Source organism: Pantherophis guttatus, chromosome 8 (genome assembly GCF_059756535.1).
Source record: "Pantherophis guttatus breed Tessera chromosome 8, ASM5975653v1, whole genome shotgun sequence".
In the NCBI taxonomy this organism is placed as follows: Eukaryota; Metazoa; Chordata; class Lepidosauria; order Squamata; family Colubridae; genus Pantherophis; species Pantherophis guttatus.
Genome location: NC_142070.1, coordinates 78,991,929 through 79,009,051, shown reverse-complemented (window position 1 = coordinate 79,009,051; position 17,123 = coordinate 78,991,929). Strand labels below are relative to the sequence as shown.

Here is a 17,123-nt window from a genome sequence, read left to right as displayed (position 1 = left end):
CGAAGGACTCAGGGGCGGTGAACAGCCATAGAATAAAACATATAAATACAAATTTTAAAATAGACTAAAACGAATTAAATAATTTGGCTGAAATTTAAAACCCCAATAATTTAAAACCAAATTTAAAATTTCCATTTAAAAAGGGAAAAAACTTAGGTCAGGCCGGCTTGATGAAATAGGAAAGTCTTGACTCATGTAGCGATGCTACATGAGAATCATTGAAACTTTTCAGACAAATCCACGATGCTGCCTACAAGAAGTAGACTTGAAGTAAATGTTGAAAGAAGTTGAAAGTAATATCGAAAGATATTGGAAGTATATTTTGTGAATGTTGTGGATTAAAACACACATGCATATGGCTATTCATCCTTCTCTTTCATCCTACTTGCTTGTTAAATATTTATTCTGCCTGTAGAAGTTCCAGCTGGTTGTCTTTTCAAAAAAAATATACCATAAAGACAGAGCCATGTCATAAATAATAATTCAAAAGTAGCAGAGAATTAGTCACTTAAAACGAGATAAATCACCATCTAAAACTAACGTCCCTTGCAAATCAAATTGACAAGTATTTGATCTGTCCACACATTTATTTAAGAAAGCAACACCAGTAAGACTTTCAACATGGTGGTGATGATTTTAATACTCAGTGTTTTGAAAAGCTTGCATTCCCTGTAACTCCTAAACCATCAGAAATTGGAAATGCCTGCATACTCACAGGTGGTTTCCAGACGAGAGATTATTGTAGTGTTTTTCTGCCTTCGATCACTGAACATCCCCTTGATGTAGGTATATTTCTGTAACCCAGACTCATTTGCAATTGCATTTATAAGCAGGAGTCAGCAACGCGTGGCTCTGGAGCCGCATGTGGCTCTTTCATCCCTCTGCTGTGGCTCCCTGTTGCTGGTCGGCTCCACAGTTGATAGGGCTTTTGGTTAGGACAGGTAGAGGAAAAAGGATGCCATGCTAGGAGGAGACTCTATGGTGGGGGGAACCGGACTTCCGGTCGGCTCCAGAATTGAAGCGGGGCTTCCGGTTAGGACCTTTGTGGCTCTTTGAGTGTTTAAGGTTGCCGACCCCTGGGTTAGAGATAGCCATAATGTTCAGAAATTATTATATCTGAGATGGTGTCCAAAATTGGAACCAATGTGACATCAGGATGGTTGGATCTCGCTTATGAATTCAGCTCCTTTGGAGCAATTTTGGGCTTTGACAAATCAAATCACTTTATTGCGCTCATTAAGAAAAGGGTTTTGATTTGATATAAATAGATTAGCTGCAAATGCATTGAAATAAGAGTTTGTAAGATATGAAACTTTTGCTTGATGAGTATGAGTCAGTTTTGGCTTAGAGGTGATCATTACCTGCTAAGGATGAAGTGATTTTGCTTTTGTAAATACATTTTCCCGGTTTTATATTATCGTAATGTATAATTTTATTTTCACATGGGTATTCTTTTCAGTCCGCTGGGGAAGAAGCTTGTTGCAATACAGCTTCAATTTTTCATAGGCCTGCGGTTAAAAAAAAAAGTTATAGCACACAATGAAAATAAATACTCTTTTTAAAAAAAATTTTTTTATTGTATTGGTTCGATTCGATTGGTTCGATTTATATGCCGCCTTTTTCTGGAGACTCAGGGCGGCTTACAATGCGTTAAGCCAAAGGCTATTCTAAACAGTTTAAAAAAACTGTTTAATAAAAATATTTTTTTTAAAAAAAGAAAATAAATATTCTATATGCATTTAAGAATTAAAATGCTGGCAGAGTTGTCAAACTGTTAATTTGGAAAGATTAAATGTCTGGGTAGGTGTGTTTGAGAGGGAGGTGTGTGTGTGTGTGTATGTGTGTGTGTGTGTGTGTGTACATTTTTTTTTGTCTGTTTTCTACAATTACTGTTAGCCTAGCTTCAATTTAATACTAAAATAAGAAATATGAACACTATCTGTTTAGCTGAATAACCTCCTGCTTATGATATAAAAATAGAGCCTGTGGGATTTTTGCTAATAATGTTATATATCAGAATTGTGTGGGGAGGCAAGTTTTGATGTTATTCTTGGCTGAAGATTAGATTTGGGTAATGCTCCCAGCGTCACTTGGGGAAAACAGGTTAGTTTTCCTCCAAAAAAAAGAGATAATAACAGGATGTTGTATTGTGTCGAGGCAAAATGAAGAAAAAATTGACTCATTTTTTCTCACTCTGTTCAACTGAATCATTGAAAATCGGATCTGGTTTTGTCTTTGTACCAGGAAATAATTGAATTTCAGAACTGTGTTACGTTTCTTCATGTCTGTGAAGGGTGTGTGGCCTTCATTCCATACCCCAATCTCTTCCAATGCCACTAAACTTAAATCTCTCATGATTGATTCCAAATAAGATGGGGCATCTTCTTCACCCAGTGTCTATAGCCGTGATGGCGAACCTATGGCACACGTGCCACAGGTGGCACGCGGAGCCATCTCTGTGGGCACGCGAGCCGTTGCCCTAGATCAGCACCGTGCATGCACGCCCCCGCCAGCCGGCTGATTTTCGACTGGCCCCGCCCACGCTGCCCCTCCCCTCCCAGGAGTCTCCACACGGCCCGTTTTGGATGCCAGGTAAGTACAGGGCTCGCGTGGAGGCTCTGGGATGGGCCTTCCAGAAGCCTGGAAACAGGCCATTTCTGGTCTCTGGAGGCCCCAGGCTCCAGGAAAGCCTCTGGAGCCTGGGGAGGGCAAAAAACAGGCCTACCGGAACTCCGGAAATGGGTCGTTTCCGGGCTTCAGGGAGGCCTGCTAGGCCCAAAACGGGGCATGGGGGAGTTGTGTGCGCATGCACGGGGGTGCAGGGCAGCGCAGGGGAGGTCGCATGCGTGGGAGGCGGGGGGCATTGCATTATGTATGTGGGTACATGCACACGCGACCCTCCGCACTCCCCCTGCTCTTGACATGCGACAGCAAAAAGGTTTGCCATCACAGGTCTATAGTGTCTATAGAAAATAGCTCTGGACTTCAATTCCCAGAATTCCTGAGCCAGGTAGAAACTGGTTGAACATTGTTGAAGGTCCTGGCTGGCTGGGAGCCGAAGACTACAGGTCATAAAAAAGGCCATTATCGCCCACTCCTATTCTAGCCCAGGAGTCTCCAAACCTGGCAACTTTAAGACTTGTGGACTTCAACTCCCAGAATTCCCTAGCCCAGCTTGGCTGAATGAGGAATTCTGGGAGTTGAAGTCCACAGGTATTAACAGTGCCAAGTCTGGAGAGTCCTGTTCTAGCCCATTGTATTAAATGAGATCCAGGGAGGAAAAAATGGGGCCCCAATTCTTTTCCCAACACCTTCCCAATGAGCCTCCCCACTCACAAGCCCTCCCTACGCGAGAGAGCAAAAGGGTCATGTTTCCCAGAATTCTTTGGGGCGTGCTGAGACACCCCCACCCCCACCCCCAAGTATTCCAGAGTAAGAAGCTGGGTAGACAGAGACGGCCTCCTTTTTCTCTCCAGCAGGGGGTGGAAACGGGCAATTTCACAATACGTTTTGCACTCTTTGCAGCGGGAAAGACAATTGCACGAAGACGAAGAATTTGCACAAACGTTGGCTATGTTGGATGAAACACCCAGAAAGAAAAAAGTAAGTGGGAAATAATGGCTTTATTGTTGTGACTTAGGCCCAAGTAGTTATTACCAGACACAATCAGTCCTAAACAAACATATTTTATTAGAACAGCTGAGAATTACTTCATTCTCAGCTTAGTCCAGATTAATTCCAAAACAAATTCTTCATCAACAGTCCTTCGGCCTTATCACCAACCTTTGTCTTCTTTGGCACCCTGCCAAAGGCTTTTCTTGGCAAAAGCCCCAACGAAGTTCAGAAACAAGAGATGCCGACAAGAAACAAATGTAGCAACATTGCTTTCCTACAAAGATCCCAAGAGCCTTTGCTGCTCTTTTAAGCCTTCTGAGAGGGGCCAATCATCTCCTGGCCTTACTCCTGATTCGTCCTTTTTGCTTTAGCTGCTCTTGCCTTCACATGCGTGCACTAGGAACAGGCTCTTCCTGTTCCTCTGCCTCTCTGCTATCTGCCTCTGGAGGCTCCGGAGTCCGTGCATCGCTCCCAGATGCCCTGGGCCCATCTCTGCCTCCGACACAGAGCCCTTGTCCGGCCCTTCCCCTGACTCCAGGACTGGCCCATTGTCCTCCCCAGCCTCCTCACTGTCCAACTCCGCTGCCAGCTCCGCAGGCTGCTGGCAGATCACAACATTTATAAAGTAAATGGTTTTCTAATCTTGATTGCTGTGTATACTCTTAACTCAAGACTCCCCAACCTTGGCAACTTTAAGCCAGGTTTACTGGCTGGGGAATTCTGGGAGTTGAAGTCCGCCAGGCTTAAAATTGCCAAGGTTGGAGATCCCTGCTCTAACTGGTGTGTGACATGCGATGAGTGAAGTTGAAACTTCAGGCTATTTTCCTCTTCCCTTCAGTGGTGGTATTCATTTATCTTCGCTACTAGTTCGCAAATGACAGCGCACCGCAGAGCGTCAAAAACACGATGTGACGAGATCTGGGCAGGTGGGCGGAGCAGAATACCACCACTGCTTCCCCTGAATAGCTTCATCCCACCAGGTCTGATGAACGAAAGAGCTGGTCCCCAGGCTCTGGATTAAATCCTGTTACTTGCTCTGGATCGGCTTAATACGAGGGAAACCAGTGTGACAAATCAAACATTGAATATTTGGCTTGGATGGTTTGTGGGGAGGGGGGGAAATAAATATCCGTTAGCTGCCCTTCTTGTAGAAATGTTCTGAAATCGTTGCCGATAATAACTTCATCCCAATGATATACAAAAACAAAATCAAGACACAAGGTCTGTTTATTCTTGCAGCCTCGAAAAGACGAATGTCAGCAGTCAAAATCGGGTGAAGCAGAAAAAATTAAACAGGCTCACAAAGGTAATGGCTTTTTGGTTTTTTTTTAAAGGTTTCGTTAGGTTCTGTGTGTCAAGTTTCGAGGTCGTCTCAAATAAATTGCATTTCAAACAAAGTCTTTGAAGAAAAAACTCCTATTTATTAAGCACGGCATTCTAAACCCGACTACAATCGAAGCCAACACTGACTTCCAGCCCCAAAACTCTCCCTTCCCGTTCCCCACTCCCCTGCACTCATTGGCCATCTTCCAAGTTATTCTACCCCTAATCTACTCCAGCTCAAAGGAATTTCCCCCCTCCCATCCCATCTCCTAGGGGATATTATCTCCAGGGAAAATAAGTAGGTGAAAAGTCAAACGTCCCTTTCCAGACGCCTTCGCTTCTCCTTCTTATGTCAGCTCTAGAGTAAATGCAGGTTGAAGTGCTGACACTGTGTCACCTTCGCTTATCCTTAAAACCAGGGACCTCTAAACTTGGTAACTTTTAAGACTTGTGGACTTCAACTCCCAGAATTCCCCAGCCAGCCATACTGGCTGGCTGGGGAATTCTGGGAGTTGAAGTCCACAAGTCTCAAAGTTGCCAAGTTTGGGGACCCCTGCTTAAAACCATCTTTCTCTCTGTAGGGAAACCTCCCGCTTCCGCCTTCGATTCTCTCTCTTATTCCGCAAAGGATCAGCTTCACTCCGAGAGCGTCAGGGTGTCGAATCCTCACCCAGAATCTTCTGCTACAAAGGAGGAAGTGGATTGGGGGAATAAAAGAGGTTCATCCAAGGCTTCCCCCAGGTTAACTCCACTCAAGCAACAAGCGGAGACTATCAAAACCGAAAACGGGACCTCAAAAGGAGAGAACCTCAGGAAAGGAACTACAACTCCAGCCGGAAAAACCATTTCACCCAAAACCAAGACGCCCACAAAGGCGAAGGTTTCTCCCGAACAACCCAAGGTAGGTCTGAGAAGCATCCCGAGGAAAGATTTTGCTCGGTCTGATCATCGATCGTGAATGTTTGTGGGTCTTTGGTGCTCTCTGAGCCTGGTGTGGGTTTTTTGCAGACGTTTTATGACCCAACTAGGGAACCTCATCAGTGTAAGAAAGGAGGGATTTGGTGTTTTTGTTTTGTTTTTTTTAAATTATATACACTCGCTCCTAGCACTCATGATGCTACCTAGTTCGGTAATGAAATGTTTGCAAGAAAACCACCAAGCTCGGAGAGCACCAAGGAACCCACAGTTCAACCCTGAGATACAAATATTCTCTTCTATCGATATGTATGTCTGTGGAACTGAAAGAAATTGAGCAACAGGTTTAAGTTCTGCTTTACCGGCAGAGAAAGACAGCACTGAAGTACAACCACTGCACTTTGCTTGTAATCATGTCCTAGGTCCGTGATGGCGAACCTATGGCACGCGTGCCACAGGTGGCACACGGAGCCATATTAGTGGGCACGTCAGCTCAGCTCTGGGGTGCATGCGCGCACCGGACAGCTGATTTTCGGGCCTTCTGGGCCCACCAGAAGTAGGGAAACAGGCTGTTTCCTGCCTCTGGTGGGGGGTGGGGAAGGCCCGTTTTTCTTTCTTACCTGATCCAAGATCCTTTCTATGGATCTGGGAAGGGCGAAAACAGCCTTTCCCACTCCCACAGAGGCTGAAAAGGCCCATTTTCCGACTCCCGGTGGGACAGGAAGTGACGTTTTTTCCTATCCCCAGCCTCCAGAGACTCCTAGAGAGGCTCCTACAGACTCCTAGAGAGGTTCTGGAGGATGGGGACAGCAAAAAACATCACTTCCTGTCCCACCGAGAGTTGGGAAATGGGCCCTTTCAGCCTCCGTAGGGCCTCCAAGGGAGTGGGAAAGGCTGTTTTTGATCTTCCCAGAATCAGGTAAGAAAGAAAAATGGGCCTACCAGGCCATCATGTGCCAGGAGCGGGGGTGGGTGGGGTTGCGTGCACATGCGCGTGGGCACGTGCATGTGCGACCCTCACCCCCGCTCCCCCTCTCCTGGCACGTGATGGCAAAAAGGTTAGCCATCACTGTCCTAGGTTATATACTATATTACACAGGAGTTGGGATATTAGCTTTGTTTTTTGTTTTGGGGGCTCTGAAAGGTCTATATTTCACTGGTAAAAGCACCTGTTTTTCATGGTGCAGTGAATGTCGGCATATTAGATCCATGTGGATAAATGCATAATTGCTGAGAGAGGAGTCCCTATAAGAACAGTAAACGCTCAAATGTGATTCAGTAACTCTGCTGCAGGTGAAAAAAGCACATTCATTAAGTCTCTTTTGTGTAACCCAGGGGTGTCCAACCTTCGCAACTTTTAAGACCGGTGGACTTCAACTCCCAGAATTCTGGAAGTTGATATCCACAAGTCTTAACATTGCCGAAGTTGGACATCCCTGGTGTAAACATGTCAGAGTATATTCATCAACTGGAATAGGACATGGTACAAGGTCGGCCAGTGTGTAGGCATAGCAACTAAGTCAGCCAATGAGGGCTGTTTGGGAGCTGAGACAGACTGGAGCCAGGGCGTGTCTTAGTCTGCAGCTTCTGAGTCTGTGCAGAGAAACTGAAAGTAGTCTGCTCTGCTGAAATGAAACTCTTTTCTCCTGCCTTGTGTTTTGCTTGTAACTGCTACTACGTTGAAGAAGAATCTCTATTGGTGTCGTACATCTATCTTCATGTTTTATTATGTATATAAAGAAGTTAATGAATCCTGCAGCATCAGTGTGCCTGTGTGTGCTTTCTGGATTTGATTTTGCAACAAACTCTTTTTATTGAAAAGGTTTTCAAATACAAATTTTTCCCCCTTTTTCCCCCCCCTCCCCCCCCTCCCTAACCCCCCCTCCCCACCCTTCCCCCCCATGACTTCTTCGTAACAAAAAAAAACCCTAATTCATAACAGATTACTTACTCCCTCCTCAAAATACTGACCTTTACTTACTAAAAGTATTATAAATCCCCCTTTATCCATACATTTCAGAAAAGAAGAAGAGAAAAAAACAAAAAAAAACAAACACATTATACTATAACTATTATAAAATAACTTCTAATTTAGCATAATAGTGTTTTATATCTATACATTATTGCAACAATTCAAAACCACCTTCCACTTTAAAACTATACGATAAGTCCTACTTTAATAACATTTCAAAGCGGGCTCCCCATAAAATCTAATTTAACATTTATTCCACTCTATCCATTTCCTCCACTCCCCTAAGTGTATCACTTAAAAATCCCTTTTCTTAAACTAATCAGTCTGTAGCTAGCTTATTCACCCACTGTCTTACAAATTTACCATACACAACAATTCTTGATATCTTTAATTCACTGCCCACACTACTTAAAAATATATATATATATATATTCCATTATATCTAAATAAAAAAAGAAAAGACAATAACTTTAAATTTATAGTCCATATAATATCTTCTTGAAGTCTTTCCACTGGATTGTTAAAACCAACATCCATAATAGGGTAACATAGCTTGCTGATGCAACAGTTTATTCAAGATCTCCAATCATATCTGCCCCCATCAGTAGTAAACATCTTCTTATATATATAAAAGTAAAAACAACCACCCGAGTGACATTATAATTATATTCCATATAATAATAATTGTGGGTTTCATCAGGATTATTAATTTCCATCATCGTATTGGGTAACAACCCGATCTTCTGCATGTCCCAATGTGATTCTCTTGCCTTATAATTCAAGATAATTATAATATATTTATCAACACAAAAAGAAGTTTCAAAGTAGATAATTCAAAACCATCAATTTGAGGCTCTTTCCATGTCCCAAAATTACGACAATGCAGAGATCTGCCACTATCCTCAGGATGATATTGACCAATATGTCGCCTCCTCTATGTTTTCACATAATCATTCATATTTTAAAATCACTGGCTTCACTGTTGCTTGGGTTAGAAATTTCTATTTTTGTACAACCTATTTCTTTTTTTGTTTTCTTTTTGTGGGTTTGACTTCCATCCTAATTTTTTGTGTCTCGCGTTTCTTTTTTATCCCTTGTATATCCTCTAATTGGTTTCCATGCTTGTCCTTGCCTTGATAAGTCATCACATTAAAATCAGATGGCACTTCTCTCAAATTTGTAAATAATCCAGCTGGGGTATCCGATAAATCCAAAGGCAATTTATCTGGTACAGTCTCTGTCTTTAGTTCCAGCTCCTTGTGCTTATCCTGTATTATATCTGAAGACGTTAAATTCATTTTCAACCTATTTTGATAAAATTCTTCTGCTCTTTCAACAGTATTTAACTGGTATCTTTCTCCTTGATATCTCAATATAATACCAACTGGGACGTCCCACCGGAATTGAATATTTCTCCTTTTTAACTCAGACACCAGAAAGCCAAATTTCTTCCTTTCCATTAATATCTTAGGTGGGAGTTCCTTGTAAATCCAAATCTTTCTTCCATACAATTGCAAATTAGAATTGAAGGAATTTTGCACAATTTTATTCCTAATTTCTTTATCTGAAAAATAGATTACCACATCTCTAGGCAATTGCCTTTGCTTGGCAGTCCAGGAGTTTATTCGATAAGCTCTGTCAATCCTACAAAACACTTCCTCAGGTTGAATCTTTAAAATCCCAGCTAGAAATTCAGAAGATATTTTCCTTAAGTCATCTCTGTTATTTTCCTGCAAACCTCTAAGTCTTATTGCATATTCTGTGAAATTATATTGTATCTTTAGAACCTCTTTTTCAATCCTCTGTTGCAGATTTTCTACATTACCAGACTTTTGGTCAGCATCCATTTTAAATTTTTCTTCTGAACTATAATCCTGAATATTTAACAAATCATTTTCAATTTTTTGAATTCTATTGTCCAATTTATCTTGAATTTCATCCATTTTTGACTCTAGTAAATTAGTATTTGTATCCAACCGAATCATGAATTCTGACAGTTTTAAAATTTTTTGCTGCAAAAAGTCAAACTTGGATTTCACCAATTCCTTAGTTTCCTGCTTAAATTTTTCAAGTTGCTGATTCACAATCTCATCCCTTCTTTCAATCTCCTCTAAGAGAAATTCTATTATATTAAAATCAGGTTTCTGGGACTGAAGAGTTAAAACTTGTTCCTTTAAATTCTTAGTGGGGGAATCCCCCCCACCTATTTGTTTGTCTGACTTCACAAGCCTCAGTGCCATGTTTCCGCCTTAGCAGGCTTTGTTAGAAGAAAAAAAAAAAAAAACAAGACAAAAGACTTCCAGCCAGCAACAATCAGGCCTCCAGGGGAAAAAGAGAAAAACAAAAACAGGAGCGGAGTTTTGTCTACAAATGTAGCCAGTGGTATTTATTCCGCTACATTGTAATAATAAAAAACGGAAGAACTTTCCCTCTCAAACTCTTCTCCAGCCGCGGCAGACGCCATTTTAAAAAAAAACTTTTTTCCTCTTTCTCTTCCTCTATTCTCTTAAGTAATTTTTAAAAGATAAGTAAAATACTTGCGCTTCAGTATTACAGGTCCAGCTCACATTTTCTTTGAGTAATCTGTCAAATTCGCAGGCTTGCTTTTGACGCCTGGCTCTGCATTAGCAGAGGTCTCCCAAAGCCCGGAGCAGCGGCTGGGGATATGGGGCATCTCATCCGCTCCATCCCAAAAGTAAAAGAAAAACTTTTGGGACTCTGCAGAGAGTTCTACCCACCCCTGCCGGCTCTATCTCCGTTTCCTCATGGGAACGGAGTTTTTTCGAGCCGCCGTTCCGTTGTGAAGGCGGCTCTGACAGGCAGTGGAAGCTGACGATCCCAAAGGAACGTCTGGCGGCGGCCAGCAGCAAACAGGAAGTCCCCCGATTTTGCAACAAACTCTTGACAAAACACTTCAGGGGGACGTGAACCATGCTTGTTTCTTGATGAATGCAACCTCCTTCGCCAAGATTGACCCAAGCAGAATTTGAAAAAATATCTTCTATGCACTGGATTTCTTTTTCTTTTCTTTTGAAGTCCATCAGTCCCGAGGACTCTGCTGAAAAGAAGCGGACAAATTACACGGCCTACAGAAGCTTCCTCAATCGAGAAGGTCCAAAGGCCCTCGGCTCGAAAGAAATACCTCAAGTGAGTCTTTAAAAAAAAAAATCGAGTCAAGAAGGCAGTTCTGATTAATCTTCTCAGATGCGCCTCTCTAGGCTTTGCAACTTAACACCATAAATTTAACCCTTCTGGTCATCCCTGTTGTTGTTGTTGGTTTTTTTTTTTATTTTTTTTATTTGCGTCTTTTATTTATTTATTTATTTATTTATTTTTTTAGGGTGGTGACAATTGCTTGGAAGGCATGACGTTTGTGATTACCGGAATCTTGGAATCGATTGAACGGGATGAGGCCAAGTCGCTGATTGAACGCTACGGGGGGAAAGTCACCGGAAACATCAGCAAGAAGACCAGTTACCTTGTTAAAGGGCGTGACTGCGGCATGTCCAAGTGTGAAAAGGTAAGTAATTGTGACACGCAGACAACAAGGTCCCTGCGGGTTTGGGTCCTTCCTTGAGCCTAGTTAGTGCCCTCTGACCCATATCTCCACCTGCTGGGACAGTTCAGTAGAACCTGTTTGGTTGCAGAGATGTTTTGCTTGTATAACTAGGACAGGGGTCTGCAACCTTAAACACTCAAAGAGCCATTTGGACCCGTTTCCCACAGAAAAGAAAACACCGGGAGCCACAAAACCCTTCCCGTGCCTGAGTATTTCTTGAGCGGCCACAAAACTAGCCTACGTAGTTGAATTAAATGTTCTGTTTTCTTCTGAAACTTTTCTTTTCTTGCATTTATCCATGGTTGGCCTACCGGGGGTTGAAAAGCTCAATAAATCGTGTGCTGGCGGGTGTCACACATTGGCGGTTGTGATGCACATTTTGAGTGACGGAGCCGCAACAGAGGAGTGAAAGAGCCGCATGCGGCTCCAGAGCCGCAGGTTGCTGACCCCTGAACTAGGAGATCTCCCTCCTTTCTGGAACAGTTGGAAGGGACCTTGGAGATCTTGTAATCCCAACCTCCTGCTCAGGCAGGAGACTGTACATAATTTAAGACAAATAGCTCTCCGATCTCCTCTTAAAAACCTCCAGTGATGAAGCACCCACAATTCTGGAGGCAAACCGTTCCACTGGTTAATGGTTCTCACTGTCGGGAAATTTCATCTTAGTTCCAGGTTGCTTCTCTCCTTGATTAATTTCCATCCATCTTTTCTTGTCCTGCCTTCTGGTGTCTATGGAGATTCTCCGTCATCCAGGTCACGGCTGTCCCAAAGGTGTTTTTTCAAGAGGCAACTTTTTCTTTGAAGACGTTTCGCTTCTCATCCAAGAAGCTTCTTCAGTTCTGAATGAAGAACTTCCCTTCTTTTAGAACGGATGAAGCTTCTCGGATGAGAAGCGAAACGTCTTCAAAGAAAAACCAGAAAGTCCAGTTGCCTCTTGAAAAAGCACCTTTTGGGACTGCATTCTGGTGCTTTGGAGAATAGTTCAACCTATTTCTTGTTATTCCAAATGTTTTGACACATAAGCCACTGTAGAAATATGACTTCGCCTCGATCTGAATTTTGCTGACAGGCTTCGGCTTTAGGGACGAAAATTATCGATGAAGATGGCTTGTTTGATCTGATACGAAGTACTCCAGGCAGGAGGTCCAAGTATGAAATAGCAGCTGAAACAGAGGTTGGTACCCCTTGGAGTAATTCCCAGCTCGACATTCCCATTTCCTGCCATCCCCACAATTATGCCGGGGGAGGAAGATTGACAGCCAGGAACCTGTACTATAGGGAGGTGGGGAAGGATGGCGGCCATTGACTGACAGGTTATGTGAAGATGGTTGGGCTTCCCTATTTGCTGGAGAAGGTGAGGGGAATCTACTACATCGGGAAGAAATGGGAAGAGTAAACTTTCCTCTTTCCATGTGAATTTGCTTAAATGCAACTGTGGAAAGAAGGGATACGAAGATATCTGGACTGGGAGCAGGGAAGGCGCTTTGAACGTGGTGTGGGCCCACCACGCTGTACCTATTTGTGGTGCTCCGGGATTATTGGACACCCAGGCTTGTAGCATCCCAGAGGTTCCATCCTACGTATCCCGTTGTCCTTCAAAGTTTGTAATTAAACCAGGAAACCCACCACCGTATTTTTCGGAGTATAAGACGCACCTACCTTTTTTGGTGAGGAAAACAAGAAAAAGAAATCTGCCTCTGCCTCCCAGCAATTTTGCCTCGTTGCAGCAAATAGCCTGCTTTACTTTCATTTTCGTTTTCAGCATAGCTTGATTAACACAAGAAAAAAAAAATCTGCTCACAGCAATTTACCTCCTTGCAGCAAGCAGCAGAGGCCCCCGCAAAACAGCTGAGAGCAAAACAGCTGAGAGTCAGGCCAATCCAACCAACTTGTGCTAATTAGGCTGTGCTGAAGCTGAAAGGAGCTGTTTCTTGCTGCTTGCTGCAAGGAGGTAAACTGCTGGAAAGCAGAGGCCAAAGGATGGGGGCCAGTGGGTGGGCGGGGCTACATTCGGTGTATAAGACACACCTAAATTTTCACCCCCTTTTAGGGGGGAAAAAGGTGTGTCTTATACTCCGAAAAATATGGTACATGAAATTAGATGGTTATGAGCAACCAAGGGGTTGAGGCTGTGAAACTCGACTGTATGGCTCATTACCGTCTAATTTCATGTAGTTGGTTTCTTGAAGGGTACCCAAGTTTGTTCATGGGTTGAATGAAAGATCACCTGGCGAAATGAAACCCAGACATGGATGGAGGTACTGAAGCTCATTTTGATGTGCTTGTCAGGGCAGAAGAGCAAGGTATACATCAAATAAAAGAAGGGGAGATGGGGCATAGGCTTTGACTTGTTCCTTTCTTCCTAAATCTCGGTAAGATGTTTCAGATACGGGAGGGGAAACAAAAGAAAGAATGTGCCAATTTAGAAAAGAATTCGGGCTGGATAAAATCTGAGAACTTTGGAAGCAAAGAAGGTCTGGGCCAAACAAGTAACCTAAACGAGTATTTCTTTTTTGAAGGCCAAGAGAACAAAGCCCAAGGTCGAAAAAACGTCCCCGGAAACGAAAACCCACAAAAGGAAACCGAGCCCTGCAAAACCGGATTCCGACTCCCGAAAGAAAACCTTCCTTGCGGAAAACACGGAGCCTTTTAAATCCGTCAAACAGGAAGCCGGGGCAGTAAGGAGAGGGCTGGACTTCCTGGACGAGGAGGAGGAGGAGGGGAAGAAGCCAGTCCCCAAGGAGAAAAAGAGCTCCGTTCATGAAACTAATCAAAAAGGAGGGGAAGTGTTATTGTGGGTGGACAAATACAAGCCCACGTCTCTCAAAACCATCATCGGGCAACAAGGCGAGCAGAGCTGCGCTAATAAACTCTTGCGTTGGCTTAAAAACTGGCAGAAGAATTCTTTGGAAGACAAACAGGGTAATTGCATTTTTTCTGGCGCGCGATCTCTTTTTTGAGTAGTCCTCGACTTACAACCGTTTGGCTAGCGACCGTTTGAAGTTACAACGGCGCAGAAAAAGGACGTAAGATCGTTCTTCCCCCTTAACGACCGATGGAGCAATCCCACGGTCACGTGATCCAAATTCAGACGTTTGGCAACTGGTTCACGTTTACGACGGTTGCACTATCCCGGGGTCAACGCGATATCCTCTTTTGCGACCTTCCGATCAGCAAAGTCCACGGCGAATCCAGATTCCCTTAACAACCTATTTAACAACTGCAGGGATTCGTTTAACCGCTGTGGCGAGAAAGGTGGTAAAATGAGACAAAACTCACTTAGCAATGGAAATTTTGGGTTTCAGTTGTAGTTGTAAGTCAAGGACTACCATTATCTTGATTCGCTTTAAGGTTAGACTGTCTGGACCATCATTCCCCATCTGATGAATCATCAGAAGGGGGAAGCAATTTATAAAGCAGGATTACTAATCAACTTTCAGCTGTAAATTTATTTACCGTATTTTTCGGAGTATAAGACGCACCTTTTCCCCCCCAAAAAAGAGGGTGAAAATCTGGGTGTGTCTTATACTCCGAATGTAGCCCCGCCCAGCTTCTCAAACGGAGGTTTCAGAGGCTGAAAAAAAGCATCAGAAAATAAGCCCCCAAACAGCTTCAGAGGCTTTTTTGCTTTGCTTTTTTAATTTATATGAATTAAATTTATAAATATAATTTATATTTTTTTTCTGAAGCTCTGTTTCGGAGGCTTTCAGAGGCAGGAAAAACAGTTTTTTTCTGAAGTGGAGTTTCAGAAGTTTCAGAGGCAGGAAAAAAAAAGCAAAAAAAAAAAAAAACAAGGCACAGAGCTCACAACCAAGGAACCTGTTGCTAAAATTCACCTCTGGGAACAGCTGATTGGGGATAATCTGGGAGGCTGATCCACCCGCCAATCAGCTTTTTTCTTATTTTCCTCCCCAAAAACTAAGGTGCGTCTTATACTCCGAACAATACGGTAAATCTTTTTTTTTCCCTCAAGCACTAAATTAAAGGAAAATGAACTAGGCTTCGGGAAAGTAAGATTGGATGCTTCCCTTGATCAAAATAAAATATCCTTGAAACTGGCATGGATCGTTTTTATTTTTTAAGATGCTGGTTCTGTTTATACAGACCTTTTAGGGAGACAAGACTCTTCCGGAAACCTAAAATGATATCAACATATAGACTAGATTAGTGCTACGAAAGAATAGATAAATTCTAAGACAGTCATATTTAATTCCATGGTTAAAACAGCACCAGTGGAAGAAACAGTTTGAATCACTGTTTCCAGGTTTGCCTAAAAGTCCTTAAAAATGCCAAGCCCAGATATTTATGCACATCCTGTTAATCTTTGTTTTTGGCTCCGTGGCAACTTGTAACAGGATTGTACAAAATCTTCGCAGCTGCAGCATTTTCTCAACTGGGTATCTGGCCACATCTGCCTGCCTTGCTGCATTTATCAAGCAGATGCATCTTAAGGGAGCATTGAATGGCATGTTCCCGAGGCTATGGAAATTGTTCTTGAGGCTATGTAATCGGAGTTATTTTATTGAATGAGCGACACCAGGTTTCGCCTGTTTGTTCTCGCTGTGTCCCATAACCGGCTAAAATGTTCCGTCCATTTTCTCCGCAGTCAAATCCAGTAAGTTTGGAAGCAAAGATGATGGCGCTAATTCCAAAGCAGCTTTGCTTTCCGGACCCCCAGGTGTAGGCAAAACCACAACGGCATCATTAGTTTGTCAGGTGAGTTGGGTTTTCACACAGGTGGGTTTGCAAGGGGAAGAGGTAGCAGATCTGATCTGCGTGAAGTGGGATTTCTCTCTCTCTCTTTCTTTCTTTCTTTCTTTCTTTCTTTCTTTCTTTCTTTCTTTCTTTCTTTCTTTCTTTCTTTCTTTCGAGACTGAACAGTTAACAAACATTTGTTAAGAAATATTTTGCACCATTTTACGACCTTCCTTGCCACCATTAAGTGAATCCTTGCATTTGTTAAGGTAGTAACATGGTTGTTAAGTGAATCTGCTGGTTTGACTTTTGACTTTGCTGGTCGGGAGGTGGCGAAAGAGGTTCATGTGACCTTGGGACGCTGCAACCGTCATAATACGAACCAGTTGCAACAGTCGTAAGTGTGAAAAATGGTCATAAATCACATTTTTCAGTGCCGTTGTAACTTTGAACGGTCACTCAATGAACTATTGTAAATCAGGGACTATACCTGCATAATGTCTCTGCCGGTATTTGCACCACTGCTTTTCAACCGTTAAAAGGTGGTCTGCCTGATTTCTTGGTTTCCCTCTCCTGTATGGTTCCAAATTGGCTTACAAATCTTAACTGAGATTAAGGGATTATTTTAGAAATTAGCATCTGGGCCTGGACGTCAGATTAAGTGTGCTTATTTGTTGCGGTCACGAAACCACGATGAAGGCTTCAAGTGTTGTTCCAGATTGCCTTTGTGTCTCTCCGCTGACACAATTAATACCCGTGGCTTAATTTGAAATCGTTTTCAGTCATCCAAATGGCTTGAATCTAATTAAATCTAGTTACCCTGGCTCGGTGGCTCAGCGGCTAAGATGCTGAGCTTGTCGATCAGAAAGGTCGGCAGTTCGGATCCCAAGTATAGGACTCCTGTGTGAGCAGGGGGTTGGACTAGATGACCTCTTCCAACTCTGTTACTGTTAAATAAATAGTTTTCCGTTGCTAAACTGAAACAAGCAATGTGCCAAAGGGCTGGATCGGACTCTTGTCTGCTGGTAAAAATTAGCCTGTGGG

At 42.9% G+C, this 17,123-nt stretch overlaps 1 protein-coding gene across 1 annotated transcript in view; it reads left to right on the top strand.

Moving 5' to 3' along the window:
* RFC1 (replication factor C subunit 1) overlaps window positions 1-17,123 on the top strand; it is a 46,538-nt gene that overhangs the window by 16,984 nt on the left and 12,431 nt on the right. The window contains exons 7-14 of the mRNA XM_034424820.3: window positions 3,526-3,603; window positions 4,855-4,921; window positions 5,520-5,839; window positions 10,862-10,972; window positions 11,166-11,345; window positions 12,454-12,558; window positions 13,904-14,306; window positions 15,991-16,100. Coding sequence (XP_034280711.2) covers window positions 3,526-3,603; window positions 4,855-4,921; window positions 5,520-5,839; window positions 10,862-10,972; window positions 11,166-11,345; window positions 12,454-12,558; window positions 13,904-14,306; window positions 15,991-16,100 — 1,374 coding nt within the window. The remainder of the gene's footprint in view (window positions 1-3,525; window positions 3,604-4,854; window positions 4,922-5,519; window positions 5,840-10,861; window positions 10,973-11,165; window positions 11,346-12,453; window positions 12,559-13,903; window positions 14,307-15,990; window positions 16,101-17,123) is intronic.